Raw genomic sequence first — 21,840 nt, forward strand, 5'->3', positions numbered from 1 at the left:
TTTTCTTGCAGTTAGTAAAGGGTTTTGAGTTAATTTACTTACTTGGGTTATGTACTGGTAGAAGAAAGTCCTCCCCCTCCCCTCCCAATTTGGCATTTTATTGGCATATTCCAAAGTAGCATTACTAAACTTGAAAATTACAGTAATTTGTCTTTAGTGCCTTAGGCTTCCCTGTAATGTGAGCTTTCTAGGTGTTTTAGAATACATTCAGCATGAATATTATTCTAAAAATAAAACTGATTATCATTCATAATATATCAAATGACTAAGGAATGTGTAAGGTGGTGAATTAATCAGAAGCAATTGTTTTTTTCTTTTTTTGAGAGCATGTGTGCACAATGATGAGGTGGGGCAGAGGGACTCTTAAGCAAGCTCCATGCCCAGTGTGGAGTGAAGCGTGGAGCCCAGCATGGAGCTGACACAAGGCTTGATCTCATGACCTTGAGATCACGACGCAGGCCCAAAGCAAGAGTCAGATGCTTAACCAACTGAGACATCCAGTTGCCCCTGCATCATTTCAAATATAAGGATAAGAACTGATGATCTAAAGGGAACTTCTGTCCTTGATTTGGGGGGTGGGGGATGGGGATGAGTACTTTTGTATATAGAGTGGAGTTTTTCCTTACAAGTCAAGGTTAATAAGTCAAACCTGTCCCTGGTTAATACTGTCTTTTAACCCATCAAAGAGCATCCCTTGTGGTTTTGTCAGCAGTCTACAGCTGTTGTGAAGTTAGTGATGGTACTGCGATTCGGGTGTATATGTGTTTGGCCATTTGTAATGGGCAAGCTGGCTATGTGGAGAGTTGGTATAATGCTGCTGTGTGAAGTTGTTTCCTATTATTCTTATTTATCTTTCTTTCAATAAGAGGTCCTTTGTTCACTGTTTCCTCAACACAGAATAGAGGATTTATGTCTTGGTGTTCATTCTCTACTTCTCTGTTTTCAAAGAGGAAAACATTTGTTTCATTCTGCTCCTTCTGTAATGCACCCAGGGGGTTTTGAAGGCTTATGCCAAGAATTCTTTGAGGGAGTTGGAGTACAACCATCGCCAAGAGATTCAGTTCTTTTTTTTTTTTTTTTTTAAGATTTTATTTATTTATTCATGAGAGACACAGAGAGAGAGAGAGAGGCAGAGACATAGGCAGAGAGAGAAGTAGGCTCCATACAGGTAGCCTGATGTGGGACTTGATCCCAGGACTCCAGGACACACCCTGGGCAGAAGGCAGGCGCTAAACCGCTGAGCCATCCAGGGATCCCCAAGAGATTCAGTTCTTAATGACTTTTAGTTTAACATATCATTTAAATGTTGCTGTCTTTGTTCTAGAAGACATCCTTTACCTCTTGCCTGAGTGCTCAAAATGAGTCCTGTGGTGAGAGTGAAGAAGGCATGCTCTTTTTTCCATCATTTTACTCCATCTGCTATTTTGTCCCTCTTTCTAAATATCACTGAATTTGGTTCTGATATTTATTAGGCAGTGTGCAGTCAACAAGCCAAATTTTGAATGCCGACGTGATCGTTTGGCTCACAGATGTTAAATTTCTGAGTTAGTGCCACCATTTAAAAATCAAATGATTTCACTTTTCTGTGGCTGGTGACCTAAATTTTGTATTTTCACCCTCTATCATCCAGCCGGTAGATGTTCAGTAACTTTCCTTTAATGGTGCTGATTTCTCTTCCCCAGGCTAAAGATCTAATAATCACACCAGCCACCATTTTAAAGGAAAAACCAGACCCCAATGCTCTGGTTTTTGGAACTGTTTTCACGGATCACATGCTGACAGTGGAGTGGTCCTCAGAGTTTGGATGGGATAAACCATGTATCAAGCCTCTTCAAAACCTGTCATTGCACCCTGGCTCATCAGCTCTCCACTATGCTGTGGAAGTAAGTACATGAGAATCAATGATGGTGATGTACTAGATCTTCACTGTGAGTATGAAGTAGCTCTTCCCACTAAAATAGCTTTGGAGTAGTATGGGCTTTATCACATTTACTTGAGGAAATCATAAATGTCTTTAAAACTTTCTCCACAGACCGTTGGATTGAAGGTAAGTCTTGCAAACTAATCTTTCAGATAATCTTGAACTTTCCATAGTGTCAATAAAATAATCATTTACAGCAAATGTGAGGACAGTACGTAAGAACATTAGCAATCAAAAATTCAGTACTGTTAATATTTTACTAAGTCATTTCTCAGATTTTCTAATGACTGAGAAGGTGCCATTGAGTACAGTATTATAGTTAAATGTTAATGCTTACTTCATATTTTTATGACCAGCATTAACTTGTAGGTATACATGTTGAGATATGTAATTAAATGTCATCCTTCAGGCATGAATGGAATAATCATAAGCATAAAATACTAAATATGTAGAGAATGCTTTCTCTAGTCCTTGTCAGGATACACAGTTAGATCCTCTGTATACTCCTCATTCCCTTGACCCACATTCTATTTTACTCATTTTTAATGTGTTGGACATTTTTCCCAGGATATTGGAAATTGGAAATAAGCAGTGGTCTACCTTTTAAGCGAGTAAAAATAAAAATAGTAGATATTCATAACAATAACAATAAAATTACCTGTGTTTATTAAATTCTGGCAATGTACCCTGCACCTCATATGGGTCATTTCATTTAATTTAAGTGAGAAAACCTCTTTAAGTAGTCAGGTTCTATAGTCAGACTTTCTGGCTCAGATTCAGTCTCTGTTACTCCATAAGGTGCTCTCTGACTTGGGAAGCTTATTTAAAATCACTTTATGCTTCCAATTTCTTTACCTATAAAATTGAGGTAGTGGTAATACTTACCTCATAGTGCTATTATAAGGATAAGGTAATTTGTGTAAGCATATATGGCCATGCCGGGTGCATAATGAGAACCCAGTTGTTAGCTATGACTGTTAACCCTTAAAGCAGCCTTATCATCTGTAAAAGCAGGTTCAGAAGAGTGAAGTTTCTTGGCCAAGATTATGCAGTATTAAGGGAGGTCCTCCTACCCCTGTGACATCACTCTTAAACATATACACTAAAATTATGAGGAGTCCTGTCCAATTAATTTGTTTAAAATTATAAAGTATAATTCTTCCAAATTATATATTTATTAGGCAGTGTACAGTCAACAAGCCAAATTTTGAATGCCGACGTGATCGTTTGGCTCACAGATGTTAAATTTCTGAGTTAGTGCCACCATTTAAAAATCAAATGATTTCACTTTTCTGTGGCTGGTGACCTAAATTTTGTATTTTCACCCTCTATCATCCAGCCGGTAGATGTTCAGTAACTTTCCTTTAATGGTGCTGATTTCTCTTCCCCAGGCTAAAGATCTAATAATCACACCAGCCACCATTTTAAAGGAAAAACCTTTTGAAGAATTTGGAAACCTATTCAGTGCCCACGTGTATTCACTGGACGTTGAGTCTTTAGTTTCCATTCCCAGTTCTATCTACTTGGATGAGTTCTTTGATTATTTGCTTCACGCCTCAGTAGTAGCCATCCTTGCCTGTGTCATAGGGTACACTAAAATGAAATAAAGGAAGCACTTAAAAATTTGAGGGGCAGCCTGGGTGGCTCAGCAGTTTAACGCTGCTGCCTTCAGCCCAGGGCCAGATCCTGGAGTCTCGGGATCGAGTCCCACATTGGGCTTCCTGCATGGAGCCTGCTTCTCTCTCTGCCTGTGTCTCTGCCTTTCTCTCTCTCTGTGTGTCTCTCATGAATAAATCTTAAAAATTTTGAGAAAGGAAATATGGCAAATTTTAGGGCAGTGGTCTCAAGCTTAGCACATGTCCTATCCTCAGAGCTTCTGATTTCCACTGAATTTCCAGGGCATGTTAATGCTGCTGTTCCAGGGACCACACTTTGAGAACTGGTAGCTTATGGCAAGTACATGAGAAAGGATTAATGTGATTTTTGAAGCTAAAAATGATTTTTTTAAAGATTTTATTTATTCATTAGAGACACAGAGAGGCAGAGACATAAGGCAGAGGGAGAAGCAGGCTCATCGGGTGGGGAGCCTGATGCACGACTCAATCCCAGGACTCCAGGATGACAACCTGAGCCAAAGGCAGAAACTCAACCACTGAGCTACCCGGGTGTCCCAAAGCTAAAAATGATTTTGATGACCTTGGTTTTTGAAAAACTTGTTGGAAATCTATTTAGATGAGTTGAGAATGCTAATTTGCCTAATTTTGTCAATTCAGATTTTTGTGCCCAGGATAGTTTAAAAAAATTTTAAATTACTATTAGCCTTTGTTAAATAAAAATTGAAAGCTTTTCTATATTAGTCTCCACTTACAATATAGATACAAAAAGTGTTTCGCATGAAGAAGTGGATTGTGTATGACATTAGTTGTCAATTGCAATATAACAGATTATAGCTTAAAACAATCACCATCATTTTTTTTTTTTTTTTTTTATCTTTCATGATTCTGAGGGTTGACTCGGATGGCATAAGTGGTTCATGCTTGGGGTCTCTCCAGCAGTTTCTGTCAGATAGTGACTGGGGTTGGAGTTAGCTCAAAGACTTCCTGACTCTTGTCTGGTGCCTGGGTGGGGAGACTTAAAAGGGTGGGTGCTGAAAAGCCAAGGCTCTGCCAGAGGCTGTCTTTCTCCATGTGGTCTCTCAAGTATGATGGCTTCAGCGTAGTCAGACTTGGTAATTGGTGCCTCGGCTTCTCAGCTTTGTATCTCAAGAGACTGAACCCTGTTGGAAGCTCTACTTCTTTTAACATCCTAACCCCCAAATCACACAGCATGACTCCTACCATAACTATTATCATGGCCATCACAAAGCCCCACTCAAGTTCAAAGAAAGGAGATACCCCTTCTTGACAAGGAATGTCAAGGTTATAGATGAGCATGAAGGACTAAAAATATTGTGTGACTATTGTTGGAAATATAGTCTTGTGATATGTATCAGTGATAAATGGGAAGGTAGAGGAATGCATTTAATTTGCTTTTTTATCAGATGGGCTCTTAGGTTTAGCGGGCAAAATATTAGGATATTGACATAGGAATTTAGGAAGTGTGATTGCCTTATGCAGAGAAAATGAATCCCAGAATTTTCTGAGGCATATTCTTTCAATTTCCTATTTACTTACTTGTTCAAGGGATGTCGAGTGCCTGCTTGGTTCCCTGGAACTGTGCAGTGTGCTCAGGATTGGATGACAAGCAAACTAGCCATGACCCTCAATTTTTTTTTTAAATTTTATTTATTTGACAGAGCACAAGCAGGGGGAGCTGCAGAGGCAGAGGGAGAAGCAGGCTCTCTGCTGAGTTGGGGGCCTGATGTGGGACTCGATCCCAGGACCCTGGGATCACAACCTGAGCCAAAGGCAGATGTTTAACCGATTGAGGCCCCCAGGTGCCCCTCAGCAATTTTTAGAAAATCTTTTAACCCCCCACTAATAGGCAGATACTTTATTACAAAAATCTTCTTCCCAAATGTATTCAAAACGCTCATGTTTCAGGCTTTTTCAAACCTATGACTATTTCTCTTATACTGACCCACTTATGGATGCTACTTTATTGGATGCCAACCTGAGTTTAAGTTCAGTAACAGTTGTAACTGTATTTATTTTTTAAATCCCAAAGTGAGTATATGAGCAATCTTTTTTAAAAAATATTTATTCATGAGAGACACAGAGAGGCAGAGGCACAGGCAGAGGGAGAACCAGGCTCCATGCAGGGAGCCTGACATGGGACTTAATCCCGGGACTCCAGGATCACACCCTGGGCTGAAGGCGGCGCTAAACCGCTGAGCCACCCGGGCTGCCCCATGAGCAGTCTTCTTAAAATCTGTTCTCCTCCACTCATCAGCTCTATTGATTTTAGAATGCTTTATTTCAAAATCTGCAACTACATGTTGTTTTTATTAATTATGAAAATATTTTTTAATAGATGCGAAGATTTCAAATAGTGAAAAATGAACCATGAGTAGGGAACTTGGATAAAATATGAAACTTGATAATAGTTAATTTTCCAGTTGAAATACTCAAATAAAACATAATTTGATAAAAATGGATAACATATATACTATTATTTAATGAATACTTACAAATGAGTGCTCGTAGAGCTACCATCTAGATATAGAAATAGTACACTTGAACATCCCAGAAGGTTTCATGTGTTCCTTCCACATCCTAAATCCTGTATTTACTGGCAACCATTGCCTCTACTTGTGTGATAATCTTTCTTTGATTTTCTTTTTCAATTTTTTAAAAAAGATTTTATTTATTTGACAGCAGAAGCAGGGGGAATGGCAGAGGGGCTCCCTGCTGAGCAGGAAGCCTGATGCAGGGCTCGATCCCGGGACCCTGGGATCATGACCCAAGCTGAAGACAGATGCTTAACTGACTGAGCCACCCAGGCACCCCATGCTTTTCTTTTTAGGTTATAAATATCTCTAACACTATAGCTTTGCCTCTTTTTGAAACTTTTTGTACATGGAACTGTATTGTGTGTGTGTGCACCTATTGTTTGAGCTCAATATTGTGTAAGATCTATTCATCCGGAACGAGCACAAACATCTGTAGGGCCTGGGACAAAAGTGCAAACAGAGACGCCGTGGTCTACCCACTGTCTCTCTTCCTGCCCTGGCTCCATCCTGTACCACAAGGAGCCTCACACACATGTGGATGCTCACACCATCTGTAAACAGATGACCCTTGGCCATCTGCTGGTCAGGCACACCAGTGATACTACCTGTTTTCAGTGGGATGAAGGAGAGTCATTCAGGCTCTGAAAATGGGATCAGGGCCATTTGGGCAGGAATTCTATGGAAGTGGATACTTGGAGCTTGGTCTAAAAAAGGAACCTAGGTCCAGATGACTACTTGCCCCAAGGAAAGTTCACAGCTGGAGGAAGGCAGAGGTGAGAGGCCCTCTACAGTGTGGAGCTCAGGGAAGAGGCCCCAGTTGCCTACTTCTAAGAGTGGTAGAGACCGCATTGATGTATTCCTTGTACGCTGTTATGTGAATATATTCAGTTTATTGTTGATGGACATTTGGGCAGTTTTTTTTCTGTGAACATTCTTGTACATAGAAGTCTGGTGAACTTGTTTATAAGTTTCTTTAAGCAGTTCTCAAAGTTTGGTTCACGTGCCCCTAGGCCTCCTTTCGAGAGGTTGGCAAGGCTAAAACACTTCACGTTAATACCAAGACCTTGTTTTTCTTTTTCACTATGTGTTGATGTTTGCAGTAAGGCTCTGACACCAGCTTCTTCTGCTAGTTAGCTATCATATTCTTTAGGGCCAAGTGTTATAGTATAAGGAGTGTCAGCTTTACTTAAGAATGTTCTTGGTGAAATGGCAATAATTATTAATTTTATTAAATTTTGACTCGAGTAAATGTCATTTTAATCTGTGTAATGAGATGGCAGCTTTGCCTAAAGCACTTCTATACTCTTAAGTACTACTACAGTTATCTCAAGGAAAAGTGATTGTGTGTTGTGGACTGAATCTGCTGCTTTTTTCACCTAGAACCATTTTACTGGAAAGAACGAACTATAGTTATTCAGACTTGGGCATTTTCAGGTGTTTTTCTTGAAAGCAAATGAAGTGAGAGCCTGCCACTTCAAGCAACACAATGGACTATATTTGTTGCCACTGATAAAATTCTAGCTTTCAAGTAAAAATTAGAATTTTGGAAAATTTGTATCTGCCACGACAAGCTTGAGCCTTTGCACTATTAAAGAGTTTTTTGATGATGTTAGTGGTAATATTAACAGAGTTGTATAAAAAAAGTATTAACCTTTGGAAGATCTGCATAACTTAAACCAGTGTCTTCCAAATAATCATTGTGTGGCATTACAAATTTATGCATGAGTTAAGACCCATTCAAAATGCAAGACAGGGATGCCTGGGTGGCTTAGAGGTTGAGTCTCTGTCTTCGGCTTCAGTCATGATCCCAGTGTCCTGAGATCGAGTCCTGCATTGGGCTCCCTGTGAGAAGCCTGCTTCTCTCTCTGTGTCTCTGCCTCTCTGTGTTTCTCATGAATAAATAAAATTTAAAAAAAAAATGCAAGACAGACTGTGATGGCTTCTGCTGTGTCAATTTGGCCGTCTGAACTGCAGTCCCCAGAATTGAATTTTTAGTCTCCTTCTAGTTAGAACACCTACAAGACACTCTCTTGTGACTGATGGAGGACAGAGGGAGGCATGACCATTTTATTGAATACACATAACCTTCTTCTAGGTATTCAATCAAATGCCGATCTTGGTGCTGTGTAGAATTTTGTAGATATGATTGAAGTCTCTCTGATCAGCTGACTTAAAAGGATAATTTTTCTGGGTGAACCTGACCTTAGGATTTCTGTGAGGTAAGAGATTCCACACATAGTTAGACTTAGCTTTCTTTCACTTTGTGTCTCCCTTTCTGACTGCCCCTTGTGAATGAGGTGCAGCTCATGCCTGCGGTTCCCAGCCTGCTTGTCATCTTCTCTCCCTGTTGGCCTGTCTTCCAGATTTCAGACTTGCTCAGCCAGTTCCTTATAATAAATCACATTAGCCAATTTCTTATAATCTGGTAATAATATCTGGTAATAATATATGTATCTCCTGTTTTGCTTCTCCAGTTGAACTCTGATACACTATTGGATTTTACTAAATTAACACTATGAAACTTCAATGATAGGGTTTCAAATGCCACATTGCATCTAACCTTCAGGTGACCACTTGTCAATTTTTGAAGTGGTAGCAGAGAAGAAACCACAGTTATCTGAAAAGGCTGTCAGAAATACTTCTCCCTCTCTCAACTGCATATCTCCGTGAGATTGGAGTTTTCTTTTTGGACTTCAAAACAATATACCGCAAGAGATTGAATGCAAAAGCAGATATAAGAATCCAGTGTCTTTCATTAAGCCACACGTTAAAGATTTGCAGTAGTAAAAACTGCTGCACTTAACAATAATCCTTTTGGAAAATACAGATATTTTTCATTAAAATATGTTAACACATCATGGTTCATTATTAAATAAACTTAAATGGCTCCCTTCTAATTTCTAATATGGTAATTATTGATTGAATAACTGCACATATAAAAGCTTTTGGGGGCCTTCATAATTTTTAAAAATTTAAAAACCTCCCGATACCAAAAGATTTGAGAAATAGTTTATAAGGATATACCAAGGAATAGTGCTGCTTGTCATCATACGTATCTTCAGTTTTACAAGGTAAAGGAAACTATTTTCCATAGTGGTTTTACCAATTTTTATACCCAGCAGCCATGAATAAATATTTTTATGGTTCCAAAACTTTGTCAATTCCTAATATAGTCATTATTTTAAGATTTTAGCTACATTTGTATAATGGCATCTGATTATTGTGGTATTAATTTCCACTTACTCTGAGAGGTTGAACACCTTTTCATATATTTATTGGGCAATTGGATATCTTATTTAAATCTTTTTCTGGAAGTGCTTTATATATTTTGAGTATTTTAAGTATCTTCTTTTACTCTGTTCTTTTACTCTTTGTAATTTTTTGATGATAAGAAATGCATTTAAATTTTAAGTTGAATTTATCAGTCTTTGCTTTTTATTTGGTAGTTTTGCATCTTAAACACGATCTTTGAACAAAGATTTTTTTCATACCCTGAGATCATAAAGGTGTCTTTCTATATTTATTGGTTTTTGTCTTTCACAGTGAGGCCTTTACTCCTAGAAGGTGATTTTTATATGAAGTAGAAATCCAATTTGATTTTTTTTCTCCCAGTGGATACCCTGTTGTTCCAGCACCATTTAAAAGGACTGTTCTTTGGTCGGGGCTGGGTGTTGTAGACGGTTAAGTGACTGACTCTTGGTTTCAGCTCAGGTGGGTGATCTCAGGGTCATGAGATTGGGGCCTGCATCAGGCTCTGAGCTCAGTGCAGAGTCTGCTTGGGATTTTTTTTTTCCTCCCTCTCCCTTTACTCCTCCCACACAAGCGTATGTGTGCGTGCGCGCGCATGCGTGCAGGTGCACATAGGCACTGTTTCTCAAAGTTTTCTTTCTTTGTTTTTTTTTGTTTGTTTTTTTTTGTTTGTTTTTTTTTTTTTTTTTTAAGGACTGTTCTTTTTCCTCTCATATGCCATGCCACTTCTATTACATATATATGGATCTGCTTCTGGATCTCCATTTCCCATTGCATGGTCTATCTGGATCTCTGTTCTGTTGTTTTACTTGTCTATTTGCACAAATACCACACTGTCTTAATTTCCAAATCATTAAGTCTTGATGTCTGTCTGGAACAAGTCCTATTTTATCTTTCTTAAAGATTTTATTTATTCATGAGAGATACAGAGAGGCAGAGACACAGGCAGAGGGAGAAGCAGGCTCCATGCAGGGTGACTGATGTGGGACTTGATCATGGGACTCTGGGATCATGCCATGAGCTGAAGGCAGATGCTTAACCATTGAGCTACCCAGGCATCCATTATTTTGCCTTTCAACAGTGCTTTGCATGTTCTCAGCCATTTGCTTTTCCTTATAACTCTTAAACTCGGTTTATCATGCCAATTAACTTTTGTAATTTAGTTTATTAAAGGAAAATAGAATCTCTGATGTGATTTCCATTTGTATTACATTGAATATATACATCAATTTGGGAGAATAAACACCTTTATGATATTGAGTCTTTGGATCCATGGGTATGTGATTGCTTTCTGCATTTAGTTAGGTCTCTAATGACTTGATAAAGTTTTATATTGTCCTTATGGGTTTTCTTTTAGGCCCTCACTGTCCCCAAATGTTCCTCTCTCAATTCTATCATAAATAGTGTCTTTACTTTCTATTGCTGTTACATCAGAATACAATTTTGCATTTGGTTACCTTGCCTAAACAAATAATTTCAAAACAGTATGTTGTTTTTTCTGGGTTTTCTACATATTTAGTCTTATCTATGTTTCATCATCTATGACAGTTTTATTTTTTCTTTTCAACCTAATGCTTTTTATCTAATGATTTGATATATTTGCCTTATTATACTTGTATAGTATTGAATTACAGTAGTCATAGGCAATTTATTATATCCCCACTCTGAAAAGGAAAGCTTTAAATTTCATCATTAAGCCGAATGTTTGCTGCAAGTTCATTGTAGATATTTATCACTTACCAAAGTTTCCTTTTATCTGGGAAACTTAAAAAAAAAAAAAAACCTCAAATGAATGTTTAGTTTCATTAGTTGCGTTTATTATATATCTAATGAGAAGATCATATAGTTTTTTTTATTATCTAAGCTGTTAACATAATGAACCTCATTAATTGATTTTTCTTTTTTTTTTAATTTTTATTTTTATTTATTTATTTTTTTTTTAAATTTTTTTTTTTTAATTGATTTTTCTAATGTTAACCTCTGCTCCTGAGATAAATCCAACTTTGTCAGGTTGTGTTATCCTTTTGTATAATTTTGCATCTGTGTTACTTAATGAGATAATCATATAATTTTTACATATATTTGAACCTACATGAGGTGCATACAATTTTAAAATTAAAGTGAAGTAAATGGAACCCAATGAATTACTTTATTTAATCTCCAGTAATGCTTCTTGAATTAAAATTTAGTTTTGTATTAATAATATAGCCTCACAGCTTTACATTAGAAAGAATTTGTGTGACATTTTGCTTTCTATGTCTTTTTGTTTCAGGTGTGTTTCACATGTTCTCTACTGGGTCCAATCTGACAACCTTCTCTTTTAACAGAGGCTTTACTCCGGATACATTTAATAAGTTAGATTTTTGCACTTAAATCTAATGTAGTGCTTTGAAATTGTGCTACATGATTGATTTCTTTTCTCATGTGAGCTGAGTTTTAAGGCTATAAGCTTCTAAAGGCCTATTATTCAGTTCAAAAATTTTCTAATTTCTATTATTTTCTTGACTCATACTCTATTTAATGATGAATTTCCTTTTTTCCAAAATGTTGACACTTTGTAGTTCTGTTACTGATACTGATTTCTTATTTATGGTTAGAAAATATGTGAAAAGAGCATGTATTCTGCAGGTGTTATGTGCAGGGTTCTGTATGTCCACTAGGTTAGTTTGTTGTTCCTGTTGTTTAAATCTTCCATATCTTTACTGAGTTTCAGCCTGTTTGTTCTGGGAGATATATAGAGAGCCAGTGTTAAAATTTCTCACTAAAATTGATTTTTCTTTTTGTGTATATCAGTATGTGGCTACTTCAGAATCTTTTAACCTCCATGCCCAGTGGTTTGTGTCATGGGGGTAGGGGGCATTTTGAGAAAAGTGGCATGCCTCTAACATAGGAAGGTCTTGAGCTGCTTAGTTTCTGTGATTTGGGGGCTAAACCAGCCCTGGTCACATCTAGATTATCTACTATCCAGAGTTTGAATGAGCCAGATTAAATGAAAGAATGCATGGGTATTTAGGGCAGGGTGCCATGGATTCTTCGCTTCCATTTTCACTATCTGGGCAGTTAGCCCATATTGTGTGATTGGAGAGGTTTTCTTCCCACCTCCATTGAGGTGTCATTTGGCAATATGGCTCCTGCTAAGTCAAGGATAACTTTAAATTCCTATCAGATTTTGGTACTAAAAGAACTTCTTTTTAGCCAGCTATAAGACCCAGACTGTCAACTGTTGGCTTTTCTAGATTTAGCGATCTTTGGTTTATGCAACAGCTTGACATGATGAAGATAATGGGTGCCCATAAAAAGTCAATCTTTTAAACACAGAGATTGTTTTCATTTAGTTATCCCCTGAGATTTATTTCTCTTTTTATCTTTAGTTATTTGAAGGATTGAAGGCATTTCGAGGAGTAGATAATAAAATTCGCCTGTTTCGTCCAGACCTCAACATGGATAGAATGCACCGATCTGCTCTGAGAGCCACTTTGCCGGTATGTAAGTTTAGGAGTTTCTTTTGTGTTTCTTTTGATGTAATGGGTCACTGAATTTACCACAAAACAGATCATTGCTGAATACAGTTGAACAATGCAGGATTTAGGAGCGCTGACCTCCAGGGAATTGAAAATCTGTTTGTAACTTCTGATTCCCTAAAAACTAAGCTAAGAGCCTACTGTTGGCTAGAAGCCAAAACACAAACAGTTGATTAACACATATTTTGTATTATAGAGACTTGGTTCTTAGAGTAAGCTAGAGTAAAGGAAGTGTTAATAAGAGAATCACAAAGAGAAAATACAGTTATACTACTGCACTATATTAAAAAAAAAAAATCCACATGCAAATGGACCCATGTGGTACAAACTCACGTAATTCAAGGGTCAACTGTAGTTAGATCAATACTCAGTACAAACCATATGAACATTTAAGTTACTTCTTATCTACTTTGTAATCAGTGAGGTAAAAATACAAGGAAGTAACCAATACCACTTGGCAATTCCACAGTCTTTCTTCATGAATGTCTAGGTGTGTGTGTGGGGGGAGGGGGAGGATTAATGTGTATATAGGACATAATAGGATAAGGAAGAAAACTATACCTCAAACTAAAATAAGTAAAATCTGAAGACCCTATGAAATTTATAATATGTGAAGTGGAAAATATGGTGTGCCATGCAGATATTTTGGGAGTATTTTGCCTAACTGCTTTGGACACTAGCAAGTTTGCAGTAATTTAATTATTTTGATACTTTGCCCCCAGCTTATTTAATAAAAAGACATCAAAATGGTTTTTCATGCCATTGGTTACTGTCTATAACATTGTTAAAGAGCAGAATTCTTTATACGGTGGGTTAGATTTAGATCCTAAGGCTCACGTCTAGGTAGGAGGTGTCTTAGATTATTTCCCTTCCCTGAGACACGACCAGTCTGCCTTTGTGAACCAAAGGAGTCTTTTTCTTCTTTTACAAATCCTGTGTGCCTAACTTTCAGGAATGTAGCCAAAGCTGTGATTTGAAGAAGCCCAAGTAACTATTCCTTTTTAGCCAGGTTTTTCCTTTTCCTCCCTATTTTTGTAACCCATGTTTCACCCACTTCCTTCCGAGGCCATAATAGAGTACCAGAAGGAAAACGAAGGTAAGTTCTTTGGACTAGTTTCACTCTTGTGCCATTACGGACAAATTACCAGGAAGTACTTTAAAGTGGGGACAGAAGGAAAGGGAAGTAACATCTTTTGGACATCAGCTCTGCCATAAACTGTGTGATGTGGTTTTACATTCCTTCCCTGTTTAGTCATAACTAACTAATGTAAGCCTCAAGAAGGTATGTCTAAAAAAAAAAAAAAAAAAAGTGTGTTAAACATCTTAGTAGCAGCACCTTTGTACCTAGAAGAAAACTCAAGCCCTGAGAATTTAAATGACTTCTTCCACAGAGTAAAGGAACAGGGCGAGAAATTGGGTGCAAGTCTTCTTAATTCCTAGTCAAGTTCTATTTCCACTAAATCTTCAATGACTTAGGGTGATGATGTGTCTTATATGATTGGTGATCTCAATTTCTATATGTGCTGTGATTGCTGTTGTAAGTTCTCATTTAAGTAGCCAATTCTTGATGTCATGAGTTGTACTCGGATGTGTGTTTCTGACTCGTTTCAACTTTGGATAACCCATGACATACATCTCTGAAAGTACATTTCTTTGCCCTGTTAAGTGAGTAGAAGCGACTTATTTTACAAACTGTCACTTATCTAGTATATGAAAACCTTTTTCTCCTTAGAAATAAATTGCTCTTTGCCTTTGCCCATTTTCCTGTTGGATCATCTGTGTCTTTCTCACTATCTTAACATATTCCAGTTAATGATCCTTGGTTAGTTATGTGTTGGAAGTAACTTCACCCAATTTGTTGCTTCTTAGTGCAGAGTCTGCTTAAGGACCCTCTCTCCCTCTCACACTTCCCCTTCCCAATGCTCTCGCACAAGCTCCCCCTCTCTCAAGTAAATAAATCTTAAAAAAAAAAAAAAAAAAAAAAACCAGCTCTTTTCTACTTTAAGGTGACCAAAGTTTTTTTTTTTTTTAATTTTTACTTTATAAAAGTCTTAGTGTTTTATCACATTTAAATGTATAATCCAGCTATAGTTGATATTTGCTGTGGTAAGAGGTAGGGATCCAATATTTTCTTTCTTCTATGGAGATAATCCATCATCCCACCATAATTTTAGAGAAAAAAAATCACAGAAAAAATTTGTTTTTTATTATTACTGGTTTTTTAACAGTCTAAAGCTTCCATGAGGATCATTTCTTATTGCTACAGTGAAGGAAAAACACTATTCATTATGATTTCCGTTCTTTCAGGTATTTGACAAAGAAGAGCTTTTAGAGTGTATTAAACAGCTTGTGAAATTGGATCAAGAATGGGTCCCATATTCAACATCTGCTAGTCTGTATATTCGTCCTACGTTCATCGGAACTGAGGTACAAATTGACTCCCTGTTTCAGGCTGGGCAAGTTATCATCGTTTATTCATATGTGAAACTTCTAGTACATAATTTGAAATAGCCCCCAGTAACACCATAAGTGATTCCTTTCTCCTGCTTATCAAGACCAGGTGTCAGCAAACATTTCCTTTAAAGGGCCAAATGGTAAATATTTCAGACTTTGTGGGCTGTATGTATGTATGTTTGTTTGTTGTTCTTGTTTTTATGGGCTGTATGGTTTCTGTCACAACTACTCATTTCCACCATTGTGGTACAGAAGCACCACAGTTACCAATGTCAATAAGTCAAAAAATGAGCAAGGCTGCTTAATTAAGATTAACCAGTATTTCCTCATATTTTCCTGAGTTTCCTCAGAGACATTCCTCAATGTAATGTCTCTTTTCTTGACAGCAGTTCTCCAAGGCAGAAGTGGTGATGGTTTTGAAATTTGGAGGAGGGAGAGCTTCTGCTTTTTATTTTCAGTTTTCTGAAGTCTTGGGATTACGAAGGAGTGGCAGTGGAAGGCCCTGTTCCTCCATAGGAAGTGTTGAAAATGAAGTTCACAATGGGAGTTAGGGAAGGATCTTGAGAGCTAGAGTCATAGCTTTAAACAACATGGCCATAAGATCTGCTGGTAGGTCACAGCATACTGATGAGTGCCCTTGAGAAAGGACATGCATGGAGAAGCTAAGGCTATTTGTGTGGGTTGAGTATGTTCTATAAAGACCCTATCACTTGTCTCCTTCCTCTTTTAGGCAGCTGTGGTCTTATATGGAGGGATAATTGAGGTGGGGAGGCTGCGTGTGGGTGGCAAGTAGAGGGACTGTGGCATATGGAGATCTTTAGGAATAGGGAGAATGAGATGGCAGTCTTTACTATAATCTCATCATTCTGCTCTCTACTAGGTAATTGTATGCCTACCAGGTTCTCTACTCTGCCATCTGAATGCAAGAAATAGGGAAATATGTAAGGCCATAGAATAAATACCTAAATGGTCCTTTGGAATCCTTTTGATGCCTTTTGAAAGACTATTAAGAATCTAGATAATGAATTTTGTGAATTGAGGTCTCCCTAACAAACTTGAAAGAACTGGGACAATTAAAAAAGTTATCTACTCCTTATGTCTCTGACATTTTAATATTAATGAACTTCTATTTTTAAATTTTATATTTTTTCAGTTTTTATATTAATTTTAGGATAGGAAGAAACAATTTTTAAAGGTTGTTGAAACATTGTTAGTAATCTGGGAGCACTGTCTTACATTTATTCTGAAGTACTTTCTCAATCTAAGATCTGATTCTTCTGAGTTTGAGAGTTTTTGTCATGAATAAATATTGAATCTTGCTGATGCTTTTTCTGAATGTCTTGACATGATTATGTGGTTTTGTCCTTTAGCCTGTGATTATATTTATTCATTTTTTAGTATTAAAACAACCTTGCATTCCTGGACTAAATCCTGTTTGGTTACAGTGAATAACTCATATTAAATCTTGTATTCAGCAAGTATTTTGTTAAAAATTTATGTCAGTGCTCCTAAAAGGTATTGGTCTGTGGTTTCCTAGTGTATTTAGTTCTGTTATTTAGTAAGTTGTTAGGGTTCCAGAATTCTATTATCTAGAGTCAGATAAGCTTTTAAACCTGATTTTATAGTCCAGCCTGCTGTCACAATAATCCTCCTTATTGGTGGTCTTCAACTTTTTGCATTTGAATCACCCAGGTATGTATGTATATATGTATTTTTAGAGAGGGGTAGGGTCAGCGGGAGAGGGAGAAAGAGAATCTTAAGCAGACACCACACCCAGCATAAAGCCTGACATGGAGCTCAGTCTCACAATGCTGAGACCATGATCTGAGCCAAAATCAAGAGCCGGATGTTTAACTGACTGAGCCACCTAGGTGCCCTCACCCAGGAATTTTTTAAAATACATATTGACTCCAATCCCCAGAGATTCTCATTGAGTAGATCAGAATGGTGATTCTGATGCCTGCCCAAATTCAAAAATCTCAGAGACAAAAGCTGTGTCAAGTAGTTCTCTCCCACTATATCAACTTACCTATTTGATTATGCTTTGGACCTCAGAATCAAGAATTTTTTAAAATCTGCTTTGTAAGTAGTAAGTTAAGAATCAAAGGAAATAACTGATATTTGGTAAGTCAGCATTATTTATGTTTGGTTGGTATATTTATATCAACTAGAATTTTTCTAAGTAAAGGTACAGGCCAAAAAACAATTACTTATAATTTGGAAATGAGCCTAATACAAATAATGCTCATTAAAGCATATGGATTTAAACATTCGTACACCACTCAGATGTTATACAATCTAGTCTGGTACTTTTTATGCACTGTCTTTTCATGGTGGCTGCATTTGGTAAGTGAGGTACTGGCTGGAGGATTAGTCCCAGTGGCTCCCAGTTCACTGGGATTCTTTCATCAGGGATGACTAACTTTTGCTGGCTTTTTCTTTCTTTTTTTTTTTTTTTAAGATTTTATTTGGGGTGCCTGAGTGGCTCAGTTGGTCAACTGTCTGCCTTTGGCTCAGGTCATGATCTCAGTGTCCTGGGATCAAGGCCCACATAGGGCTCCTTGCTCAGCAGGGTGTCTGCTTCTCCCTCTGCTCCTCCCCACCCCATCCCCACCCCACCCCCTGCTTGTGCATGCACGCTCTGTCTCTCAAATTTTTTTTAAAGATTTTTTATTTATTTTAGAGAGAGCACAAATGGGGGGGGCGGGTAGGGGACAGAAGGAGAGGAGAAGCAGGCTCCCCACTGAGCAGGGAGTCCGACGGGGTGGGGGGGATCCTCTCAGACCCTGAGATCATGACCTGAACTGAAGGCAGGTGCTTAACAGACTGAGCACCCAGGTACCCTTTTCCCAGCATTTTTAGGTTACTTGAGTTCTTGATGGCTCTGTATTGTCACTGGCTTCACAGAATAATTCAAGGCTCACCTCTGTATCAGTTACCTGATATTTTGGTCTTATCTGCTGCTGGCTAACATCAACATTTTTCTCTCATGTTCTTTTCATGGTTAGATTAACTGATTAAGTGGATCTTTGATCCAAGAAGTATTTTTGATTTCTCTGAATGAGCACATATATGTTGGGGTAATTTACTAAGTGATATTACCCCCTCCTTGAGCTCATGTTCTCAATCTCTATTCCTGGGTGTGGTATTCCCCTGTGTGTATAGAATACTCAGTATTCTAAACAAGCGTATTTGTACTGAGCTCCAGCTCAGATCCAAATAATCTAAATTTATGGAGCCAGGATCAGAGACTCTGCATTAAAACAAACTCTCCAGGGATTTCTTAACTACTTTCAAGAGTATCACCATCTCAAGCCTTGTGAGAGAATTAACTATACATCTAGCAGTTTTTACTGCTTTATTTGTTCCAGGGATTGCAAACTGGTACCAGGTAGAGATATCTCTTTCTCTGAAAGCTCAGCTTCATCCCATGGGTAGGGTGTTGTTTTCACTTTCAGGGGCCATGATATAATAGTCTAATAATTATTCCTTCTCATGCCCAGTACAATTTGGTAGCTGCCATGTAATAGGGTGGTTCTAATGCCAACTTTTGAGTTTCATTGTATTTGCAAAGTGTTCTTTTTTTTTTAATTTTTATTTATTTATGATAGTCACCCACAGAGAGAGAGAGAGAGAGAGAGAGAGAGAGAGAGAGAGAGGCAGAGACACAGGCAGAGGAAGAAGCAGGCTCCATGCACCAGGAGCCCGACGTGGGATTCGATCCTGGGTCTCCAGGATCACGCCCTAGTCCAAAGGCAGGCGCCAAACCTCTGCGCCACACAGGGATCCTTTTTTTTTTCTTTTTTTTTTTTTAAGATTTATTTATTTGACAGAATAAACAGGGGAAGCAGCAGAGAGCAAGGGAGAAGTAGGCTCTCCACTGAGCAGGGAGCCAGAAATGGGGCTCAATCCCAGGACCCTGGGATCACAATCTGAGCTGAAGGCAGACACTTAACTCACTGAGCTACCCAGGTACACTGAGTTCTGTTTCTTGACATGTTTTATAATTAACTGACCTTACATTTTTACAGATTTACATAGGTAATACCTATGTATGAATGTTTTTGTGCAATTCTTCATGTCTTTCAGGCTTCTTTGATAATGATTGGATCCATTACTAAAATTCTTTTTAGATTTAGGATTATAATAAACACAATAGTATTTTATTGGAACACTTATAATTAGCCTTAATATGTAACCAGTGGGTAGAGATTGCCAATAAAAAATACCAGGCTGCCAGTGGGTAGAAATTTAAAAAACAATTTTTTTCTATAAGGTTCATATTATTAAAATACTAAACAGCACATAAACCTCTTGTAATAAATTTTAAATTAGAGGATAAAATCATTCACATTACCAAAGGATTTCTCTTTAAAAAAGAATTTTAGCATCCCTTTAATATCTTCTGAAATATTTATAGGTAGGTAGAAACAAAGAGAAACTGAAAGCTAGAGTGCTTCAGGCTACTGCTGGTTGTGTCAACTGGAGATTAAGATAAAATCTGAAAGCCTAATATTTAAATAAAGAACATTTACATGAACAGTCTCTAAATTTTCACTTTATCAGACAAGAAGCTAAAATTATCTGGCTGTCAGGCTCAATACTGGGTACCGAACAACCTTATATTTTTGGAAGCTGGGTTTTGCTGATTTTAACATGTTTTATGCAACTTCATTCTATTCAGTAACTCCAAGCAAGTACAATTATATAGACATACAAACAGACACAGGCTTTACTTCCTCAGTGATTCTAATAAGTGTATAGGTGCTTTGACCATAGTCTCTAGCAAAATAAGCACAACCACGGAGACTCTGAAATCCCCTTGTGTGATCATGGCTCTCGGCCTTTCACTCTTCCAGTTTTGCTCAGGGTCCTCTCATCCCACTGGAGGTAATTAAAACACTGAATAATAGCAGGGCTGAGAATCAGTGTCACGGAGAAAGGTTGCATCTGATGGTCTCCAAGTCAGCCCACCCTGCCCCTTTGATACGTCCCTGGCTGACTGCCACAGATCTGCAAGCTACCAGCAGATTTGACTTTTTCTGTATTCCTAGACAAACTAACCTTGGCTTATATGGAAGGTGATAAATCTGTCCTATTCAGTTAACTCAGACTTCTACATTCAGACCGCCCCAAATAAACTTCTGGAGTTGAGCTCAACTAGAGAAGCAGTCTGCTTTTGGTTAATTCCAACCTCAGATGCACAGAATACAATCTTAACAGTGCAGAACATTTTCAATCACTTCACATAAACAGTTTCCCCATTCACAACTTCTGGAAATCTTTCAGGATGACGTTTTCATTAGAACTCGCATTTATAAAACTGCTGCTGCCAATTGGTCCACTCCTTGGTTTCTGGTTCACTGCAGAGGGAGCTTAAGGACATAAATTTCATAGACATGTCTTTCTTTTCCTTTTATCACCTTGTAAAATCTTTATATTACACATATAATGTAACGTATAATAATAACAGTTCCCATGAAAAGAATTCCCTTTATTCACTGTCTTTATTTATGCTCATACATCTTATATCTTCTTTTCTCTCCACAATTAGCCTCTATAACTGAAAAAATCTGAACAGACTTGAAAACTAGGTATAGCAGCAATTTGTGATCATATAACTTGTTTTGTCCACACTTTATTTACTTATTAAAAAGATTTTATTTGACAGAGAAAGAGTGAGCACAAGCAGGGGGAGCAGCAGGCAGAGGGAGAGAGAAGCAGGCTCCCTGGCAAGCAGGGACCCAGACACAAAGCTCGATCCTAGAACCGCAGGATCATGACCTGAGCCAGAGGCAGACGTTTAACCAACTGAGCCATCTAGGTGCCCCTTGCTCACACTTTTAATGTATTCTTTTGCAATCCTATTTGAGATAGATATAGATCTATATAGATACAGATTCCTTCATTCATTTGGCTGCTTATAAACAACATTAAACTCTCATTTGTATAACTCTGTTAACATGTTTCAGTTGTTTTCAGCCCCATCTAAGTATCTTCAGACCTTGAGTTTGTTTTTAGAGATCCAGCTTATTTGCATTGATGGTAGCCTGTGATAATCAGCTTGTTATTATCAGCTACCATCCACTGCTGCCAATGGGCAGCCTCTCAAGGCTGTTCTTGTCCATTTCATCCTTATCATACGGGATGATTGTTGTTGTCTTCAGTTTTACTCTTGGAGTTGTGGTGCAGCTGGTTACTACCTCTCAGTTCACAGCACTTCCCATCATGGGCGCTGATGTTCTGCTCTATGTTTCCTTATTCCCTTCCATCTTCATTCCCTACTCTATTCTCATCTCCTCCTCCCCTCCATGGAAATCATCTCATGTATTAAATGAATATTCTTTCAGTTTGTGTTTTTAAGTGTATGTCTTATTATATGCCTGGCATTTTAATTTCTACAGATGGTTTTGTTCTATAATTCTTACATATCCTAATGTGTCCCCAAGGCACATTGTTTTTCATTTCTGTGTAGGTTACTATGTGTATATCCAGTCCATAACATCTGACTGCTGGAAAGTTCT

General features: G+C 37.8%; 1 protein-coding gene across 4 annotated transcripts in view; it reads left to right on the forward strand.

The window, feature by feature from the left end:
• The window catches only part of BCAT1 (branched chain amino acid transaminase 1), a 107,330-nt gene that overhangs the window by 43,991 nt on the left and 41,499 nt on the right, over window positions 1-21,840 (forward strand). For all 4 annotated transcript variants that reach the window (XM_072765727.1, XM_072765725.1, XM_072765729.1 and 1 more), the window contains exons 3-5: window positions 1,683-1,883; window positions 12,713-12,823; window positions 15,170-15,289. In XM_072765727.1, coding sequence (XP_072621828.1) covers window positions 1,683-1,883; window positions 12,713-12,823; window positions 15,170-15,289 — 432 coding nt within the window. The remainder of the gene's footprint in view (window positions 1-1,682; window positions 1,884-12,712; window positions 12,824-15,169; window positions 15,290-21,840) is intronic.

This window comes from Vulpes vulpes, chromosome 8 (assembly GCF_048418805.1).
Source record: "Vulpes vulpes isolate BD-2025 chromosome 8, VulVul3, whole genome shotgun sequence".
Classification (NCBI taxonomy): domain Eukaryota; kingdom Metazoa; phylum Chordata; class Mammalia; order Carnivora; family Canidae; genus Vulpes; species Vulpes vulpes.